The 18,010-nt window shown below is 47.4% G+C and overlaps 1 protein-coding gene across 31 annotated transcripts in view; it reads right to left on the bottom strand.

Annotated features, from left to right (window-relative positions):
- Nucleotides 1-18,010, bottom strand: part of LOC144106767 (cell adhesion molecule Dscam1-like) — a 163,831-nt gene that overhangs the window by 81,119 nt on the left and 64,702 nt on the right. Inside the window, exons 1-2 of one of the 31 annotated variants that reach the window (XM_077639657.1) lie at nucleotides 15,343-15,495; nucleotides 14,661-14,954 (exon numbers count right to left, since the gene is read on the bottom strand). The exons of 21 other annotated variants lie outside the window; for them this stretch is intronic. In XM_077639657.1, coding sequence (XP_077495783.1) covers nucleotides 14,661-14,954; nucleotides 15,343-15,484 — 436 coding nt within the window. In that variant the 5' untranslated portion in view covers nucleotides 15,485-15,495. Of the gene's footprint in view, nucleotides 1-44; nucleotides 212-2,072; nucleotides 2,361-2,593; nucleotides 2,719-5,474; nucleotides 5,790-5,855; nucleotides 6,001-10,196; nucleotides 10,488-10,585; nucleotides 10,776-14,660; nucleotides 14,955-15,342; nucleotides 15,496-18,010 lie in introns of those variants that run through there. 9 more of the 31 variants (XM_077639636.1, XM_077639633.1, XM_077639652.1 and 6 more) reach the window with 9 other exon arrangements.

Here is an 18,010-nt window from a genome sequence, read left to right as displayed (position 1 = left end):
CTGACTACTCTTTTACTCCTAAAGAGACAGGAACGATGACATACCTGTGGCGTGCACGAAGTACTTAGCAGAACTGAGAACAAGAACAGCAAAGGTAAATCTTTTCGGTGCTGCGTAGTGATACATGTTAAGTTATTAAATAAATTCTTAACAATTAGTTCCTGACGGCGCGCAGTACACGACCTCTACATTGGCTGGCTTGAAAGGAACTAGGCTCCGCGCGATTCCAGGCGGCAACCAAAGAATGATGCTATAAGTCATGGACTACTAGCGCCGCCTAGTGGAGATCTTATAAAACATAATAGGCGCGAAAAACAAAAATCACTGAAGGTGGTGGTGGTGGTGGTTTTTTTATTAAAATAACAGTGAAAAGGAAGGAAAAGATTTTTGCTAGCCCCGGCATCTGCCATCGATACTGAAGCACCTGAGCTGGGGCAGCGGAAATAAACGATAGCAGGCAGAATGGAGAAATGAAATGAGCAATCTTGGTCTCGAGGCGTGCTGACTTCAGGAACAATATCGAGGAGCCTGTACGCTCATTACTTCAGTTGTTCAAAGAGAGTTCTGACTTGACAGAGGCGTATCACCGCTACAGTAATAATGGGGAGATCACGCGAGACCGCATACGCTGCATTGTATGCGCTATATATATTCATTCATTCATTCTTTATTTTTCTCTTGGACAGAGAAGTAGACAGGACTAAAAGCTCTTAAGCTTGACAGAGGTCCTGCCCCCTTTAACAGGGGGCAGGACCTCTGTCAAGCTTAGGAGTTTTTGGGGCAGGACCTCTAGGGGCTTGCCGTCGCCTAGTTGTTTATGTACAAATGTGCGTACTTTTCGAACTGAACAAGGAAAACGGCCGAAATTGCCGAAGTTAGTTAGCCTACAATGACATAAGTAGGATTGAGCACGGTGCAGAACGAAACGATGCGGCAGATGTGGATAACGGAAGCTGCATATACTAGTCAGGGCCCGCCTGGTCCACCACCGTGAGCCATTAAGGCTTACCGCCACTTTTCATAATTGTTGATCATTTTCTTTATCGTTGCTGAACAGAAACACTCACGTTCTGCGTGCGTGCAACTACCACAATGAAATAAATTAAGGTAAGATTGAGAGCGTTCTTTAGTTACAATACTGTGCGCAAGACGCTCCTTTTTTGCGCATGATCTTTCGATGTGTGCTATCGAGCACGTTGTCCCAGCCGTTACATGCATCGTTATGAGTGCGTTTGGTCCCGGACGTTCCGCTGTATATGTTCCCGCGTCAAGAAAAAGGTTATTCATTCATTCATTCATTCATTCATTCATTCATTCATTCATTCATTCATTCATTCAAAGCCTTTAAATTATATTGGTCAGTTGCCACAGAGGTCACGAACGATTTGTCACAACTGGTTTGGCCACTCGTTGATTTCCCGTTGCATGACCAGGAAAAACAGCTGAACGCACTTATGCAAGGTGCGGATCTTTGGTACGACCACTCGGTTATCGGCCTGAAATACTTGAGGCCGTGGATTTGTATCAATTCACACAGCACTCGGCGGCGGCGACGGAATTCAGAATCAGCAGATCTTACGGCGTGCTGTTACTCCAAACCAGAACTGTCGTTTGCAGTTCCTGTTCGACGAGACATAAATTGGGAGGCATGGCATGAAGGCTAACAAGAAAAAAAAGTCAGGGGATCCAACCAGGCGCAAACAATGGCCACACAAGCAATGTCACGCCGAGTATCGCATATAATTTTTCTTGTATAACTGGTTTCTTAACACAGCCTACGGGCTGACACCAGAAAGTGGTAAAGAAACTTTGAGGCAGTGCATTCGGTCACAGGTTTCTCTTCACAAATCGGCTTGTACCGTTAAAGCTGGAAGTAAGAAACGCTTGAAGCGGTAAATGTGCTGAGTTGCACAGACACACAAAGCCATTGTGCTTTTTTTTATAAAAGCTTGGCTTTAGGTCGGAATGAAGTTAGGTTATTGAGTAATCACTAGAACGCTGCCCCCCCCCCCCTCCCCGTTTTCTTTCCGTTAAACGTAATTGTAAAAAAAAAACATGTCTGACGATATTACCGTGTACGACTAGCGATGCTGTGAAGCTGCTGGTGCCGACGGGATTGCTCGCCACGCAGGTGTAGTTGCCAACATCCTCGGGCCGTAAGCTGGCGATGCGGAGAGCGGCACTACTCTTGAACTGAGCAAACACGCTCACACGATCGGTCTTTTCAAGCTCTCTGCCGTCTTTCAGCCACGTCACGTGGTGCGGTCCGGGCGAACCCTTCTTCACCACGCAGCTGACCAATATCTCTTCGCCTAGGGTGACTTCCGGTGGAAACGCAAACTCCCTAAGTTTCGGTAGGCCTGTATGGAAGTGATCGGAAATAGAGCACTAGTCCGAGAAAACTCGGTCAATCAATGAACCATTCTTTTGTTGACAGCGCTTAAGAAACACGGACAGAAGACTCAGCGCCTGTGACGTCGTCTTCTGTCCGTGTTTTTTAAGCGCTGTCAACAAAAGAATGGATCAGCACCAACTAGCCCGAGAATTTGTCCTAATCAATGAACGAGACAAATGGGAAGATGATCGGGCTTACCGTCTTCACTAGTCATTGGTTGAGCAAGCGCGGTAAGCGCCAGCAGTAACAAAGCCTTGAGGTAGCTGGACATGACCAACTTTGCAAGCTGCCGCCAAACGTGTCTGGCGAATGGCCGACGAAATGCCTTGAAACGGGCTACAGCCCTGGCCCTGCTGCAAAAAGGGCTGAAAAGTGGCACCCACACGGACGACTAGCGGCACCTAGCGGTTGATTTCGAAACTACCCTAGCTTGAAGCGCGAAAACGTTTCGTTCTTGACAAGTTTTCGCGAATCGCGTGCAGTGCAGTCTGCGGCGAAGGTGGCTAAAGAAATTACTGTTCGAATGAATTTGTTAATAAACATGAAATGGCGGAGAATGTGTTGGGTCTTCTTCTGGGCAGTGGCAGCAGAAAGCGTATAGAATAAAAAGGCAGCGACAGTAAAAATACCGGAGAAATAATAAGCCTGAAATTTCCCTATGCCATTAAATGCGTGAAAACAAATAAAATTCGCGGAATTTTAGTGCTCGCCGTCGTAGGGTATTCCCCCTCCTTTTTTTTTCGATGAATAAGTGATTACTGCAGTCTTCCGCCTGACGTTGCTGGTATTTTAATAACAATACAATGAATTTATAAACTTATGCTTGTTTTCCATGCACGTACATGAATGAGCCGCGGAGAGGAACAGCAGCGGAGATAATTCATAGAATGATTGCACACAAGTTAGCGTACAACACAAGACAATAAAATGAACGAAATAAAATTTATCGGCTATGTCCCCCATAATGCACTAGCGGAATGGCGCAGTAAGGGCAGCCATGTATATTTTTTATTGGTTTGATAATTATTTAAGAATGTAAGTAGCATATTACACAGCTGTTATTGATGAGAACTGGGGCGAATCGCTGGCCCAGCAGTTTTCCTGATATCATGTGGATTAATGAAATAGTTTACTGTTAACTGAGCTGGATTACGTAGATCAGGTGCACTCTGCATCTCGGATTAAAATTCAAAGGTTAGCAGACCATGCTTGCGGGCTAGTTGGTTCATTTTCGAAGAAGGTTAGAAACTGCGCAAAAGGACGAGGACACGAGGTAAAGAAACAAACACGACAACACGGGCGCTGTCGGCATTTGTATAGATGAGATACATTATCTATACTGAAAGTGTCCATATGACGAGTTCCATAATTCCGTGTTTCTAAAGGATTATATGGAGTCAGTATGTAGCATACGGAAATGATATGGACTATGTAGAAAGGGCGCATGGAATCTTGCGGACTCCGCAGACGTAAATAATGTATGGAAATCACAAACTCTTTAAGGACTGAATAAAAATGCAAACGGACATCCATACATGATTTCATATCATATGGACTCTATATTCCCATAATCCGATACGAGCGGCTTATATGAAACGTTTCAGTAGGGATGTGGGACTTACGGAATAGGTTCGTATTAGGAGATCCATATGGTTGTTTATAGATGTGTCGAACATACTTATTTTGCAGTAAATGAATGCGCTGTAGGTAAGATAAGGTGCTGTTTGCAATACTAATTAGCAGTAACGAAGTGCTGAGTAAAAGAGGGCGTTATACAAAACAAGTTTGAGATGCGTGAAATGATATCTAATTCTACCTATAGTACCTGTTACTTATGCTAGATTTCCTGCTAAATAAATTGATCAATAAATCACTTTCCCGAGTGACATTAGATGAGAACACGACATCAAGACATGTATAACGTTCCACAGTTTGCATACGCGAATTGAGTACAATATTATCGCGTCGAGAAACTTTCTTTTTCGTGTTTCGTATTGTGACTAGTTTTATTTTCAAGTATATGCATGCCATTCGAGAGCGATAATCTTTCCAACATTCTACAGTAGTATTACACGCTGAGATGACATGCGAGATATCAGACCCGGCAAAAAATATAGTGGTACCATTTGCGTATATTAGGAATTCTGCATCAGGGCTAATATTTACAATGTCATTTATGCATAAGTTAAAAGATAAATGTCCCAATATACTTCCTTGTGGTACACCATAGTGCAAAAGCTTTCACGTCTTGTCTTACATTAATTATCTGAACTAGTTGCTTCGTGTGTGATAACATTTTCATAACCCAGTTGCTCAAGTTCTAGAATTTTCAACTAAATATCATGATTTGCTAAGTTGAATGCCTTGGCGAAATCTGTGAACATACCAAATGCGATAGATCTCTGTTGATACTGTTGTAAGCGTGTTCCTTTTTTTTTCCCCAGTTTTCGGACTTTGGTATCCGACTTTGGACGTCTTTTCAGTAAGGACGTCACGTCCTTACCGAAGAGGACAAGTTGCCACCTTGTTGAAGTGAATTGCTGTGTAGTGTATTGTCTCCGGGACCGGCGTAAAATCGGTGTCGAAGCAGGCATTTTACTTGCCAAATTTGCCACTGATGGCGCCACCTGTATTTTGTTTTTTGTCTTGTATAAGTTATAAAAGCTCCGTTTTCAATTAGACTGATCTGTGCATGATCAGAACGCCGTATACCCTATGGATACAGGCCAACTTCTGTACGTCCTCAGTGCCTCTTTAAGACAATTTGCGCGCCATCTAGCCAGATAACAAAGAAAGAGAAAGGAAAGTGAGAGGGGCTTGAGCAAGCCCCTGTTCCTTATCCCGGAGAATCCAAGGAAAGCAACACAAATGCACGCGTCGGCATGCCGCAAAACGTTTAAAGGTTATCTACTTTGGACCGAACGTATCGGATGTTATTTCATGACTATGCCGATAGAACGGATGGTTGCGAAGAGGAAAGGGCGCGACTGGCAGCCCATCGTAGCATTGCTGAAAGGAGATGCGGACGCTCGGAGCTACGATGTACGGCACACTATAGAATGCAAGCTGAAAGGCTCACCGGACACAGTCAGAGGTACCGTGACACTCGCCGACGCAGCATCGGCCGAAACGACGCAGGTGTAGTTGCCAATATCTTCACGTCGAATGTCCCTTATGCCCAGCGTGACGCTGCTTTCAGAGGGCCTCAGAAATGACACCCGGCGATTAGCCGAAAGGTCTTCGCCGCTCTGCTTTGTCCAGATGATCCGCAGGCGTTCGCCATGCCAGTGGGCTTTGGGCACAAAGCAGCTGGCGATGGCGTCGTCGCCCAGATCCAAGTTCAGCTGGAAGCCGTCGCTGTGTGGCTTGGGCGCGTGGACCGTAGGCTGAAACGCTGCGTGGCCGGTGAAAGTAACTCAAGACGATAATACGAGTATTCGTAATGCTGCAACCGACATACCGTCAGAAGATGCTGCTGCTGGCCATTTGGAGAGCATGAAGACCATGAGGAATGTCGTCGTCCGCGGGCAAAACATCCTAATTAAAGTATCTCTTAACAGCACCTCCATTCCCAGAGTCAACTGCGGCCGGCTGGTGCTACTCGCAGAACTGTTTGGAGGAGACAGGCGCCCGCGGGAGAGACAGAAGTGCCCTCACGGCGTATCGCATGGACAACTAGCGCCATAGCGTGATCAATGGCCGAACTGTTTCGTGCCAATTGCACCCGCGCGCAACTCAACCGAGTGTATCTGTCAATGACGTGTTTCACTTTGTGAATATTGATTTATAGAAATGTATTTTTTGTTTTGCCTTTGCGGTTGTTAGCCTTGATGTGGTATTCCTCCGAAGAAACACCGCGTAGGTTCGTTGGGTATTCACCGCATGCTGTTAGCTAAAGAGAATTAAGGTGCAAGAACTGGTGTAACTGTCACGCTGCCACCCGCTATAGTAACCGCCAAGCTCATTCTGTGACGCGCATATTCCGTGCATTTTAACATTTCACTGAATAACATAAAGTTCTGTCTTCTATTCAGCTTGTAGTTATGTTTACTGCTTGTTGTAGTGTCTGTTTTATGCTAAGAGTGGTGCGCAAATATTACATCTCATTCTGTGGCATTACTGTTCTTCGTATTATTACGCATCATATTTCCCGCCTACTTTCAACTTGTCTGCATTGATGACAGTTTGCATCCTATGCTGGCAATCTGTTCGCTTAAAAGGCTGGCTTAGTTAAGCTGCACATTTAGAGGATAGTTCCCAATAGTCTCCTTTCTGCTCAATAAAAGGGAACAAACAGCACTACGGTCATGGTTTGAAGGGAGGCGATGCATTTTGCCGTCATCCTTTTTTTAGTCAATAGTAAAGTTTTAAAATTGAGCCTCATATCTCGTCGTCTTAGCTACCAGACTAAATAGTTTTATAGTTCACCGCTTCTGGCATGACATCAGGCCTACAAATTACCACTTTGGGAACGTTATCAGTAACTAGAAGGCACAAATACATTCTAGCATTAAGGATATGCGTGCATCGTGCAGATGATTTCCCGCGACGTTTTGCAAGAGAACATCCCAAGTCACGAGAGTGGTCCATGTGAACTTTCAGAGCGCGAAAAAAAGACTCGTGTTCTGTGTTATCTTCTCCTCCGTCCGCGTGTGTTTTTCGCGCTATCAATATTCACAGGAAGGCAAATGGGATTTGTTGCATTGGCGGCTTTAACGGCTGCAGCTATTGCCTATTGCCTCTAACTGACACCGGTTGCGGTTCCTTCGACCAGTGCTAAAAAACAATGCGCGAGCATGAGCCATAGGCTTCGGAAATTACTCGTAGCCCGGGCTCCGCTCTTCTGCCGAACTTTCTGATAGTGACATTTCCATAGCAGCTATTGGACAAAATCTCGGCTGCGCTAAAACGGCGTATAAGATTTGAATTTGTACGTTGCTACAAAGCACTGCACGCAGAGTCATTTATAGCCCACCATGGGTGCAAAATGCGGGAACTGCAACCGTAACTTAGCTGCGGCAGTCGTGGAAACAACCCGTAATTTTTTTCGATTGGTTTTTGGGGAAAGGAAATGGTGCAGTATCTGTCTCATATATCGTTGGACACCTGAACCGCGCCGTGACCCGTAAATCGCCAGAACGGTTTACAAATACGGTAACCACAGAATGCCCTCACCGACAAAAAAAATAACTGACGGAACGGGCGCTTACCGTCAGATGTTTGCTCTTGTCAGTTGTCCTGAATTTCCGATATGGTGGCACCTATGTCAATATTTCGCTTTTTCTGCAGTGTATAAACGATTTAGTCGCTACGCCCATGAACCACACATCGAACCGCCCAACAACAAGCGTTCTTGACGATTCACCGAAGGCGGAAGGCAGTGCTGCATCTTTCATGCACAATGTGCAGCTCGCTCTGGCATCACGAAGTGCACAGCACAAAACTGGCAGTTGTAAGGATATGTCCTCTTCAATAGGAAGGGAGACAACTTCAGCGCAGTGCTGGCCGCCTTCCGATCATCCCATTCATTCATACGCGCCACGGCCGCTTATGGCAGTTGCCAGGGTGTTCCGCTTAAAAGCGTATAGTTCGCTTCACAAATTCTGTCTCGTTACAGCCTTGTAACAGAAAACGTCGAGGGCCGCTCTTACGAGCAAGAATATGGAACACAACCGGGCGCAATCGGACATATACGCAAGCAACGCTGCACCGTTCAGTCCTGTTGCGCCTGCTGCGACAGTGGAGGCCAAGCGAACGGAAAGGAGGAGGAGGAAGAGGGTATGGCTAATGGTGAGGTACATTGATTATGTAAATCTGGGTAAATACCTCAACTATGTCGAGGACAAGAATGAACAAGAAGGCATTGGGACAGCGAAGAGCAAAACAAAGGAAGTGTTGAAGCCACTACGCGGCCAACGCCAGTGGGTGCAACTCCCTCGAGCTGCTAGCGAACAGCGTGAGAAGTCACCGACATGCAGCGATAATTCATTCCACGGACCACGAGTCCATCAGGAAAAGAAGGTATGGTATATTCTGCTGTCATACATTTTCCAGGCCGAAAAAAAGAAAAGGAATCCACCACCCCCGAATTCATATTACGTGCTCATTCATACCTGTGACCGCGAGGTGCCCAGAGAAGCGATCGCTGCCGGCCGCATTTCGAGCTATGCAGGTGTAGTTGCCGCTGTCTCGGACTGAAACGTCCACGATGGTGAGCGTTGACACGGGACCTCCCCTGGGCGACGTCAGAGTGAGGCTTGCCGTGGGCTCAAGGGGCCGGCCATCTTTCAGCCAGGATAGTTCGAACGGGCCCGCGCTACCCTTTTTGATCACGCAGCTGACGACGACCGTGTCGCCGGGCGAGAGGTTGGCGGGAAATTTGAACTCCTTTATCGTTGGACCGTCTGGAATAGCAAGCGCTTCCCGTTATTTGGAACCAGAACTAATTACTCGTAACGCAACTGTATAGGTTACCGCTGCCTTTCGATTTCAGTTCAACTACTCTATCAGTGCTACTACACGCTATGCCCTCTCTCTTTTTTGCGTTGTATTAAAGGAACGAATATGAGTCATGCAACATGCGTTGACGCCTCAAGAAAGGTCTTGCAGAAAGAATAAACTACAGAGGCATTAACTGACGAATCCTACTGCTTCTCGTTGAATATCGATACCCCTAACGTCCCGCTTTTGAAATCCACTCGATCAGTGAACTGAAAACAACGAGGGCATACCTGAGGTGCGAGTTTGACGGTCTGTAGACGCGAAGACAAGCAACTGTAGAATGCAACAGGCGAAAGTCACGAACCCGGGCATAGTTGCAGGTTCGTAGTGAAGAGCACCCACGCGAGACGGGTCCAGCAGTGCGACTAAATCTCGGGGCAAGGAAGAACGAAGCGTGAAATTTGCCAATTGAGCGGGCTAGTTGGGCAACTGCCGCCATCTATAGGCGACCGGACAAATCAAAGGTGGCGCGAAAAACGAACGTCGCAGGACGCGATGTTCAACCACCCATCCATACGCGCCATATCACGCAAGGTGTAGGGCGTTACGCAGTATGTGCCTATGGTTGTTTGTTTTTTTACTCTCTGCCCTCTTTAACTCAACCCTTTCCTCATATCGCCGTTCATGTATCGATCGCCAATGAGAGTTACCGGGTCTTCACTTCCTTGGTCGCCTCCCTTTGCTGCTTCGCGAAGCGGCGTCCGCCATCCGGATCACCAGAATTGAGACTGATCCGGAGTTCCTGGGTTCGAACCCGACCGCGGCGGCTGCGTTTTTATGGAGGAAAAACGCTAAGGCCCCCGTGTGCTATGCGATGTCAGTGCACGTTAAAGGTCCCTAGGTGGTCAAAATTATTCCGGAGCCCTTCACTACGGCACCTTGTTCTTCCTTTCTTCTTTCACTCCCTCCTTTATCCCTTCCCTTACGGCGTGGTTCAGGTGTCCAACGATATATGAGACAGATACTGCGCCATTTCCTTTCCCCAAAAACCAATTATATATAAAGCCGTCATCAGCAACTAAGTCGAACTTATTTCGTTTCAATTCAGAAGGAAGATTTCTGTACATAAAATTCTCACCAGAAATTTTCACTCGTGCACGTTGCGACTAGGTATCGCGAAATAGCGAAGTTTCGACTCTGCCTTTCACTTTGTAAGACGAAGGTCCTTGAATCTGCCACATGCGTAAACCGGAGAATCATCAGCAAAGGAGTAAATATCCATGTTCTTGCGCAGCAAGATTGGTGCGCGGCGGTACCGGCAGGTCTGTTTTAACCGCGGGAAAATTACTCCAAAGTTTACCGTGCACGACGAGCTGTGCCGTGAAGCTGTCGCTGCCGAAGCTGTTGCTGGCGGTGCAGGTGTAGTTTCCCACGTCTTCTGGATGGAGGCTGCCGATGCGCAGAGTGGCGCTGCTCCTGGAGTGCGCGGAGGACACCGACACTCGGCCCGAGTCCTTCAGGACACTGCCGTCTTTGCTCCACGCTATTGCATACGGTCCCGCCGCACTCTTCCCGACTACGCACGGAACGATGATCTCGTCACCCAAGGCAACTTTAGTCGGGAAGAAGAATTCTAGGAGTCTGGGAGGACCTGGACATGTGGGGCCAAAAATACGCGTTTGCCTGAAGAATGAGGCATGACAGATATGAGCCACGTACGCTATGTTGGAAGGATTGGCGTCCGCTTACCATTTTCGCTCGCAGAAAACTGCGGCACACTCATCAGGATGATAACTATGAGCAGCTCAGGGCTTGTCATATTACCAGAACAAAGTTCAGCACGTAGGACAATGAGGAGCGCAAGGAATTGTTCTGGCGACTTAGGCAGTAGCTGCCTCGTTGGAAACGATAGGTCCTGTGTCGCGCCCAACAGTGGAGAACGCTCACGAAGTGCGGCGTGCAATCAGGAGTGTGTTGTGGCGTTCGCATTGGGAGGCTGGACAACTCCCGACACCTGGTGACCAATTCTAACACTGCAAATCAACAGGAGCAAGCATTCCGGCAGATGGGGCGGTGGTGCAGCGCTTTTTGCCGTGAAGGCGGGCTTGAAGTCTTCACAGAATTAAATTTTGTCTTACAAGTGCTTTCGCAAAAACAAAACAAAAAAACACGAATTAAGGATCTCGCTGCACAATAGATATTTTGCTTTAACCGAAGACAGTGACCTCCGTGTTCAAGCGGTGAACGATAATGGTACAAACATCGTTGCGAAGTGCGCAGTGGAAGTAGGGAGCAGGGTAGCCAAACAGAATAATAGGCAGATCTCACGGGATATAAGATATCTTAAGAAACGCCAAAGAAGCCTGTGACCCCATAGATAGAACAGAACTGGCAAAATCTGTAAGCGTAAGGTAACCGACATAAGTAGTGATATGGAGCGAATCGAGCATGCTATAAAGCATGGAGGTTGCCTACATGTGGTCGAGAGGAAACAAGGCATAGGCAAAATCAGATGTACGCACTAAGAGAAAATGAGGGCAGTCTCATTATGGATATATGGATAAGATAGTTAAAGTAGCCGAGGAATTAATTCAGAGATACACCCACTAGCCCGAAATCATCAGGACCATAATGACGGAGGAAATAATGCGCAGGAAGAGGAAGTAAAGAAAGCCTTACAAGCAGTGCAAAGGGGAAAGTGGCTGGTTATGATCAGGTAACTGCAGCTCTGTAGAAGAACGGTGCGCATATTGTGCTAGAAAAACTTGCCGCCCTGTATACGAAATGCCCCACGACCTCGACCATGCCATAGCCTTGGCAGAACGCTAATACTTTCGTAATGCATAAGAAAGGGACCCCTAGGACTTGCAAAACTACTGACCGATCAGCTTACTGTCCGTTGCCTACATGGTATTGACTAAAGTAATCGCTAATGAAATTACAAGAACGTAGGACTTGAGTCTACCAAAGGACCAGGTTGGGTTTCGTTAAGGCTACTCTACAGTTGGTCTTATTCACTGCATCAGTCACGTAAAAGCGAAAAGCGCAAAAAACAACCAACCCTTATATACAGCCTTAATAGACTACAAGAAAACTTTTGACTCAGTCGAAACCTTAACAGTCGCGCAGGGTTTGCGGATTCGGGGCGTATAACAGGTATTTGTAATAGTGCAGGAAAATATCTATATCGATAAAATAACAGATTGCCAATCAGTAAACATGTCAGGCAGGAAGACACAAGATCTCTCCGCTACTATTCACCAGGTGTTTACAGGTGGGGTTCAGAGAATTGGATTGGGAAGATTCGGGATTAAAGTTACTGGAAAACTTCTTAATCTCCGATTCGCTGATAAGACTGCCTTGCTAAGTAACTCGAGACGAACTTCAATGTACGTATATGAGCTATGACCTAGACAGGCAAAGCAGAACGTTGGGTTTAAAAATTAATATGCAGAAATCTAAAGTAACCTTCCATGGTCACGTAAGGGCATTCAGGTTATACCTAGTTAGGGCATGTATAATATAAGGGCAGCAACCTCTGACCCAGAAATCGAGAGTGCAATAATTACCGAATAAAAATGGAGTGGAGTGCACTTGCAGGAACTTTCATGTCATGAACAGCAGTTTACCAGTAATCCTCAGTAAGAAAGTATACAACAGTTGTACCTTGCTTATACTCAACTTTGTGAAGTCGCCAGGTGACATGAAAACTAAGGGCGTTGCAGCCATAGCTTTCGACAGACATCGTGCGGCGGCACTCCGGAAGCGAACGAGCCAACTAGGTTCTACCGGTGAGGTCCTGCCGCAAAACAACGAATAACGGTATGCAGCGATCTTCATCTGCGAAGACCAGCCGGACTACGGACAGTGTCCCAAGCATGACGAGGTAGGCGTGAAATAAAGCATGAACATGAAGACGTGGGTGATGAAAGAAGAGGTGTGCTGTCCAGGTTGAGATCAAAGCCAACGTTCAGAATAGACACCGCTTTGTTGAGCGTTCTGTCGGTTCGCGCTGCGAGACTTCAATTCCGCATGATATCGCGAGTATAATTTTTGAAATGAGATGCGCAGAAACGACGGAGCCGTTTCACGACATCATTGAACTGCAGCCCACGGTCGCTGGTTATCGGTCGTTTGAAGACGGGTTACAGAACGGAGCTGAGAAGGGACAAGGGGACTCGTCGTCCTTATGTTCTGTACGTCAGGTTGCCGTTCTGTTCTAGTGATTTGGCAGTGCTAGTTAATTTTGAGGGAACTGCGCCTCAGTACAGTCGGGGACAGAAGTCTCTGGACCACGCGTTCCTCAAACGAAGCCGATAGATCTGTATTAGCCGGCGGCTGGAGACCACACTTGCGGAGATGAAAGAACACAATTCGGACTTTCACCAACACAAGTGTGGTCTACAGCCGCCGGCTAATAGCAGAGCTATCGGCTTCGTTTGAGGAACGCGTGGTCCACAGGCTTTTGTCCCCGACTGTACGTGTCCTCAGAAAATCAGTGGTGTTCGCAGCACTGAAGTCAGGGTACCGGTCATTCCTTGGAATGGTGCTTGACGAATAGAACATATATGGGCCACCCACTGTCAGTCTGCGATCTTTCGACAGAACGCAGTGGCACGTGTTGACTAGTGTACGGGCACACCCAAAATTTCCAGAAAGTCACGACAGTAACGTTGATTGCGACTACCACCGCAGCTAGTCCGGACACGACACGCGTGTTAGAAATTAATACGTGAATTACTCGAATGGATATATCGCGTTTGGCTGCTGACCCGAAAGGCGCGGGTTCGATCCCGACCGCGGCGGTCGAATTTCGATGGAGGCGAAATTCTGGCCCGTGTACTGTGCGATGTCAGTGCACGTTAAAGAACCCCAGGTGGTGGAAATTTCCGGAGCCCGTCACTAAGGCGCCCCTCACCGCCTGAGTCGCTTTGGGACGTTAAGCGCCCATAAACCTTATCTGCAACTATAATTTGGATTGGATTAGGAAACGTTTATTATCGGCTTGAGTTATAAATGGGTTTGTTGATCTTGTTAGGTGGCCGTCAGTGGAGACTGGCGGCGACCTCTAAGGCTCTCGTCACCACCTGTACTTGGGTTTCCAGGTCGGAGCTGAACAAGGTCTCCCAAGGGCCCGGGATCGCGAGCCTCTTGAGCGATATTGGTGGGGGATCTCTCGGACAGTCCCAGAAGATGTGGTCTACGGTGGCTTTTCCGCCGCATTTGCTGCACTCCGGCTTAAATCTATCCGGGTACACATGGCTTAGGACAGCTGGGTTAGGAAGAGTTTTTGTTTGAAGTTGTCTCCACAGTACCTCCTGTTCTTTGTTTAGGCTTTTATGCGGAGCAGGGAAGGTTAGCCTACCATGAGATTACTCTGCAACTCTAAAAACAATTTCGTCGTCGTATAGGTATGCATTAAAACTGTACATAGGCTTGGTTTTCGTTTTCACATACTCCGAAAACCAAAACAACAGCAGCAAAACGAAGTAGAAGAAAAAAGTGGTGTTTGCGGCTCCCTTGCGGGACGAAACTGTAGCCATATCTGTATACCAGCATTCAAGAGCGCCCGCCCACCTTGATCATGTGACCGCCAGGACACATTTGCAATATGTCGATCGCTTTCTGGTACACCGGAATCAGATGTCATAAACTAGTACAGGTGAAGGCGGGAGTTTTCAGTCATGGAATACTGTTATAGGGCGACGTAGTTTACCGCGTAGAGAAAATTTGTTGTAAAACTTTCACTGTTGCCGACCGCCTTTTTTTTTTCACCTAGTGGCAAGTGAGCCTTTTCACGTCGGGTCAGCGCTGCGATCCCTACCTGTTACCGCAAGGAACGCTGAGAACCGATCAGTGCCAATGGCGTTGTGGGCGACGCAGGTGTAGTTTCCGCTGTCTTCGGCCGACACGTCCAGGATGGTGAGCGTGGACGTTGGGCCGCCCTTGTTAGGTGTCACTACGACCCTCACTGATGTGGATGTTAAGGGCCGACCGTCTTTCTGCCACGAGAGTTCGAAGGGACCCGCGCTTCCCTTAGCAATCACGCATCCTACGAGCACCGTGTCCCCCGGCGATAGGTTGGCGGGAAATTTGAACTCTCGTATCTTGGGCGGGCCTGGAAAGTTGAACGCGAGAATAAAGCTTGCGTTTTTCTTTCTTTTTTTTTACTTTTTAAGCGGAAGATTCGCGCACTTCTCGCTCATATGGCGTTTCTAAAAGAAATCGTTACACTTGTTATAAAAAGCTAGGGAAATGTTTCGTTCAAGTAGTCTGTGGTGGTGTTGCTGCTTGTATGGTTAAATAATCCTGTGCTTCAAGATAGTCATTGCGTTTAAATATCAATTACGAAATCCACGTTTGAAGATTTCTTAGCGGTAGCATCTATAGAGTACGGAAGAATGTCTGGTTGGTCACAAGAAGCTTATGCTATGAGCTTGATTAGCGAGCACGCAGTCAAACGAACAAATTATCCTTCTAAGAGCAAGAAAGGAATAGCATCATACCTGTAGAAAGGGCCGAACTGTACGTCAACACAACGAGGAAGCAGACGAAGATGTGATGCTGCATTACTGCACACGTAAACAGCTTTCGTAAAATATCCGGAGGCAAACAGCAGCCTAAAAGACGTGCCGCCAACCGGCGCATGTGAGTCTCTGACGATTGAAGCACTCCAGTGCCGTGTGAACGCGAGGAGGATGGGTGCGCGGCAAAAGTCAGGCGATGGACAACCAGCGCCGCCTTTTGGAGGCTGAGGAAACTAAAAACGGCGAGGAACGGAGTTGAATCGACGGGCGGTGATATATCGGCTTCTGAATTCTTTCGTGCTGGAAACACTAAACGTTCCATTGATGTACTTTGCGGCGCGGTGAACTTACGGGAACCAACGAAGAAAATGCATAATATGCGCTTTTCTGAGAGTTGGACCTAAGTCCGAAAAACCTAAGCTCGCAAAACGTGGAATACGAAACACGCATCGACATCCTTTTCTATTGTTTTTTTTTATTCGAGCTCAACTGCGGCACTAAAAAGGGGTTCCCAATTATTTCCATATTTGTAAAAGCCGTTGTTATTCGTTTCAAAGCAGGCTCCTTAAAAAAATAGTTTATGGTTTATGAGTTTTAACGTCCCAAAACAACCCAGGCTATTATGGAACGCTGTAGTGGAGGGCCCTGGGTGATTTCGACCACCTGGGGTTCATTAACGTGCAACATCGTCTTGATAACGTCGGTGTCACTTGGATATGCCATGACCATAGTTTTGTTGGTCAACAATACTGTACAGTCGTAGGTGTTGGTGCTTTTCGCATGAGGAATGGCCCACCCGAAAGCAGAAGACAGCGTTATGTGGTTCCTTCCCAGTTAGACAGCTGCAGTTTTTGTTCTCTAACAGGCCCGGCATTTTGTATCATCCATGCCTGGATCTACTGGACTTCAAGGAAGATTTGCTGCAAGAAGCGATCGACTTGTACGTCAGCGTATAACGGCTCTTGATATGCCGAGATTCGCACGAACCTTGTAAACATCGCTCTTCACACTGGCGGCCCAGCTCCTGTTGCGTGTGGCTCAAGGTTTTTTTGAGGTGCACATGTCAATGAACGATTCCTAACGCTTCATGCGCGAATTTCGATGTGACAAGCAAATCACTATAGCTGTTAGCGCGGTCTCGATGCAGATCGTTTCTTAGACAAATTCGGAGCACAGCGCGGGGGTCAACCCCCTCAAAAGCATTGTTTATATCTTTGTTTCCCCAGCCCTACGAATTCGCGAATATTTCAGAAAGCCGCTTTGGTTTACGAGAATGTACTGCTTGCTGTAAATATCCTGCACAGGTTGGGACGATTAATTGTTTCCAGCCATATCGCTAAACTGCGCCATCATGCTAAATATTGTGTCCATATATTGTTTCTGAATTAGTAGAATGAAGCCGCGGAAGTCCCGAAAGGAAAATGTGTTAGTACGTGGCTACGACTGATTAATTAACCGTGCGTGACACAGTAGTCAGAATCAGCAACGCGATACTTACTGTGATATGGTTCGTTTCACAGCTTACACATATAGAGCTGGGACTGCAGTGTACAAATCGATTCGCGTTTAACGAGATTCAGTAACCCAGGTACCGTCCACCTTCCCCAAGTTCATGCGAAGGCTTCGCTGGTTCGTCCACCGAATTAATTACCTTGAGCGACGAGCGGCGCCGTGAAGCTGTCGCTGCCGAAAGGGTTGCTCGCCACGCAGGTGTAGTTTCCGACGTCTTCGGGACGCATATTGGCAATGCGCAGCGTTGCGCCGCCACTGAACTGTGCGAACACGGACACGCGATCACTCCTCACCACTTCTTCGCCGTCCTTCAACCAAAGCATGCGAAGAGGGCCCGGCGCCGCATTTCTGACCACGCAGCTGACCAGTATCTGTTCGCCCAGGGTGACTTCCGGCGGAAATGAAAATTCCCTGAGCTTTGGCAACGCTGGAGAGGAGAGCGCGCCGAAAGGGGAAAAGAAAACGGGCATAAAACGTAATGAGCTATAGACCGGTAATGGAGAGATAAGTGGGGAAAAGAAGAAGATTACGTCGCGCTTACCATCTTGTTTCGCCGTCGACTGGTGTGGTAGGATGAGTGCCAATGGCAACAAAAGCGCCAAGTTCATCATCTCGCGGAGTACACTGTGATCGCGCAGGTAGTTCCAGCAGATGCTCGCCCTGGCTCTCATCGTAGTGCCAACCTGCCCAGGGCGGAATTCGAGACCGAACTGACCCGCGCAAGGCGGAAATATGGGGAAGACACGAAACTGAGCCGATAGTTGGACAACTAGCGACACCTATCGACAGGTTTGAGAACCGCAGTCCCTTCTTGGCACTCTCGGCGGTCACCGTATTAAGCTGCCCGCCGTTGCGAGGTTGTTTCAAATCAGCAGCAGTGCAACGTGCTGTGCGATGCCGCACTATGCTTCACAAATCGGTTAAGGAATCGAGAGATACTGCAGGAGTTACTGCCCTAGTGTAGTTACCAATTTAACTTTCGCGATTGTAGCTAATTGCGTACAACTCGCGGTAAAAGAAAAGACAACGTCTCTAAGATGAGCAAGTTGTTCCTGCCCTCATTATGTATTTAATGCAAATTAAATCTGCCAGCCGGAATCCACTCCTACTTAAGACATTCACTTCATCGAGCATA

The sequence above is a fragment of the Amblyomma americanum genome, chromosome 10 (assembly GCF_052857255.1).
Source record: "Amblyomma americanum isolate KBUSLIRL-KWMA chromosome 10, ASM5285725v1, whole genome shotgun sequence".
Taxonomy (NCBI): domain Eukaryota; kingdom Metazoa; phylum Arthropoda; class Arachnida; order Ixodida; family Ixodidae; genus Amblyomma; species Amblyomma americanum.
The sequence above is the reverse complement of the archived record's forward strand: the minus strand, read 5'-3'. Positions and strand labels throughout refer to the sequence as shown.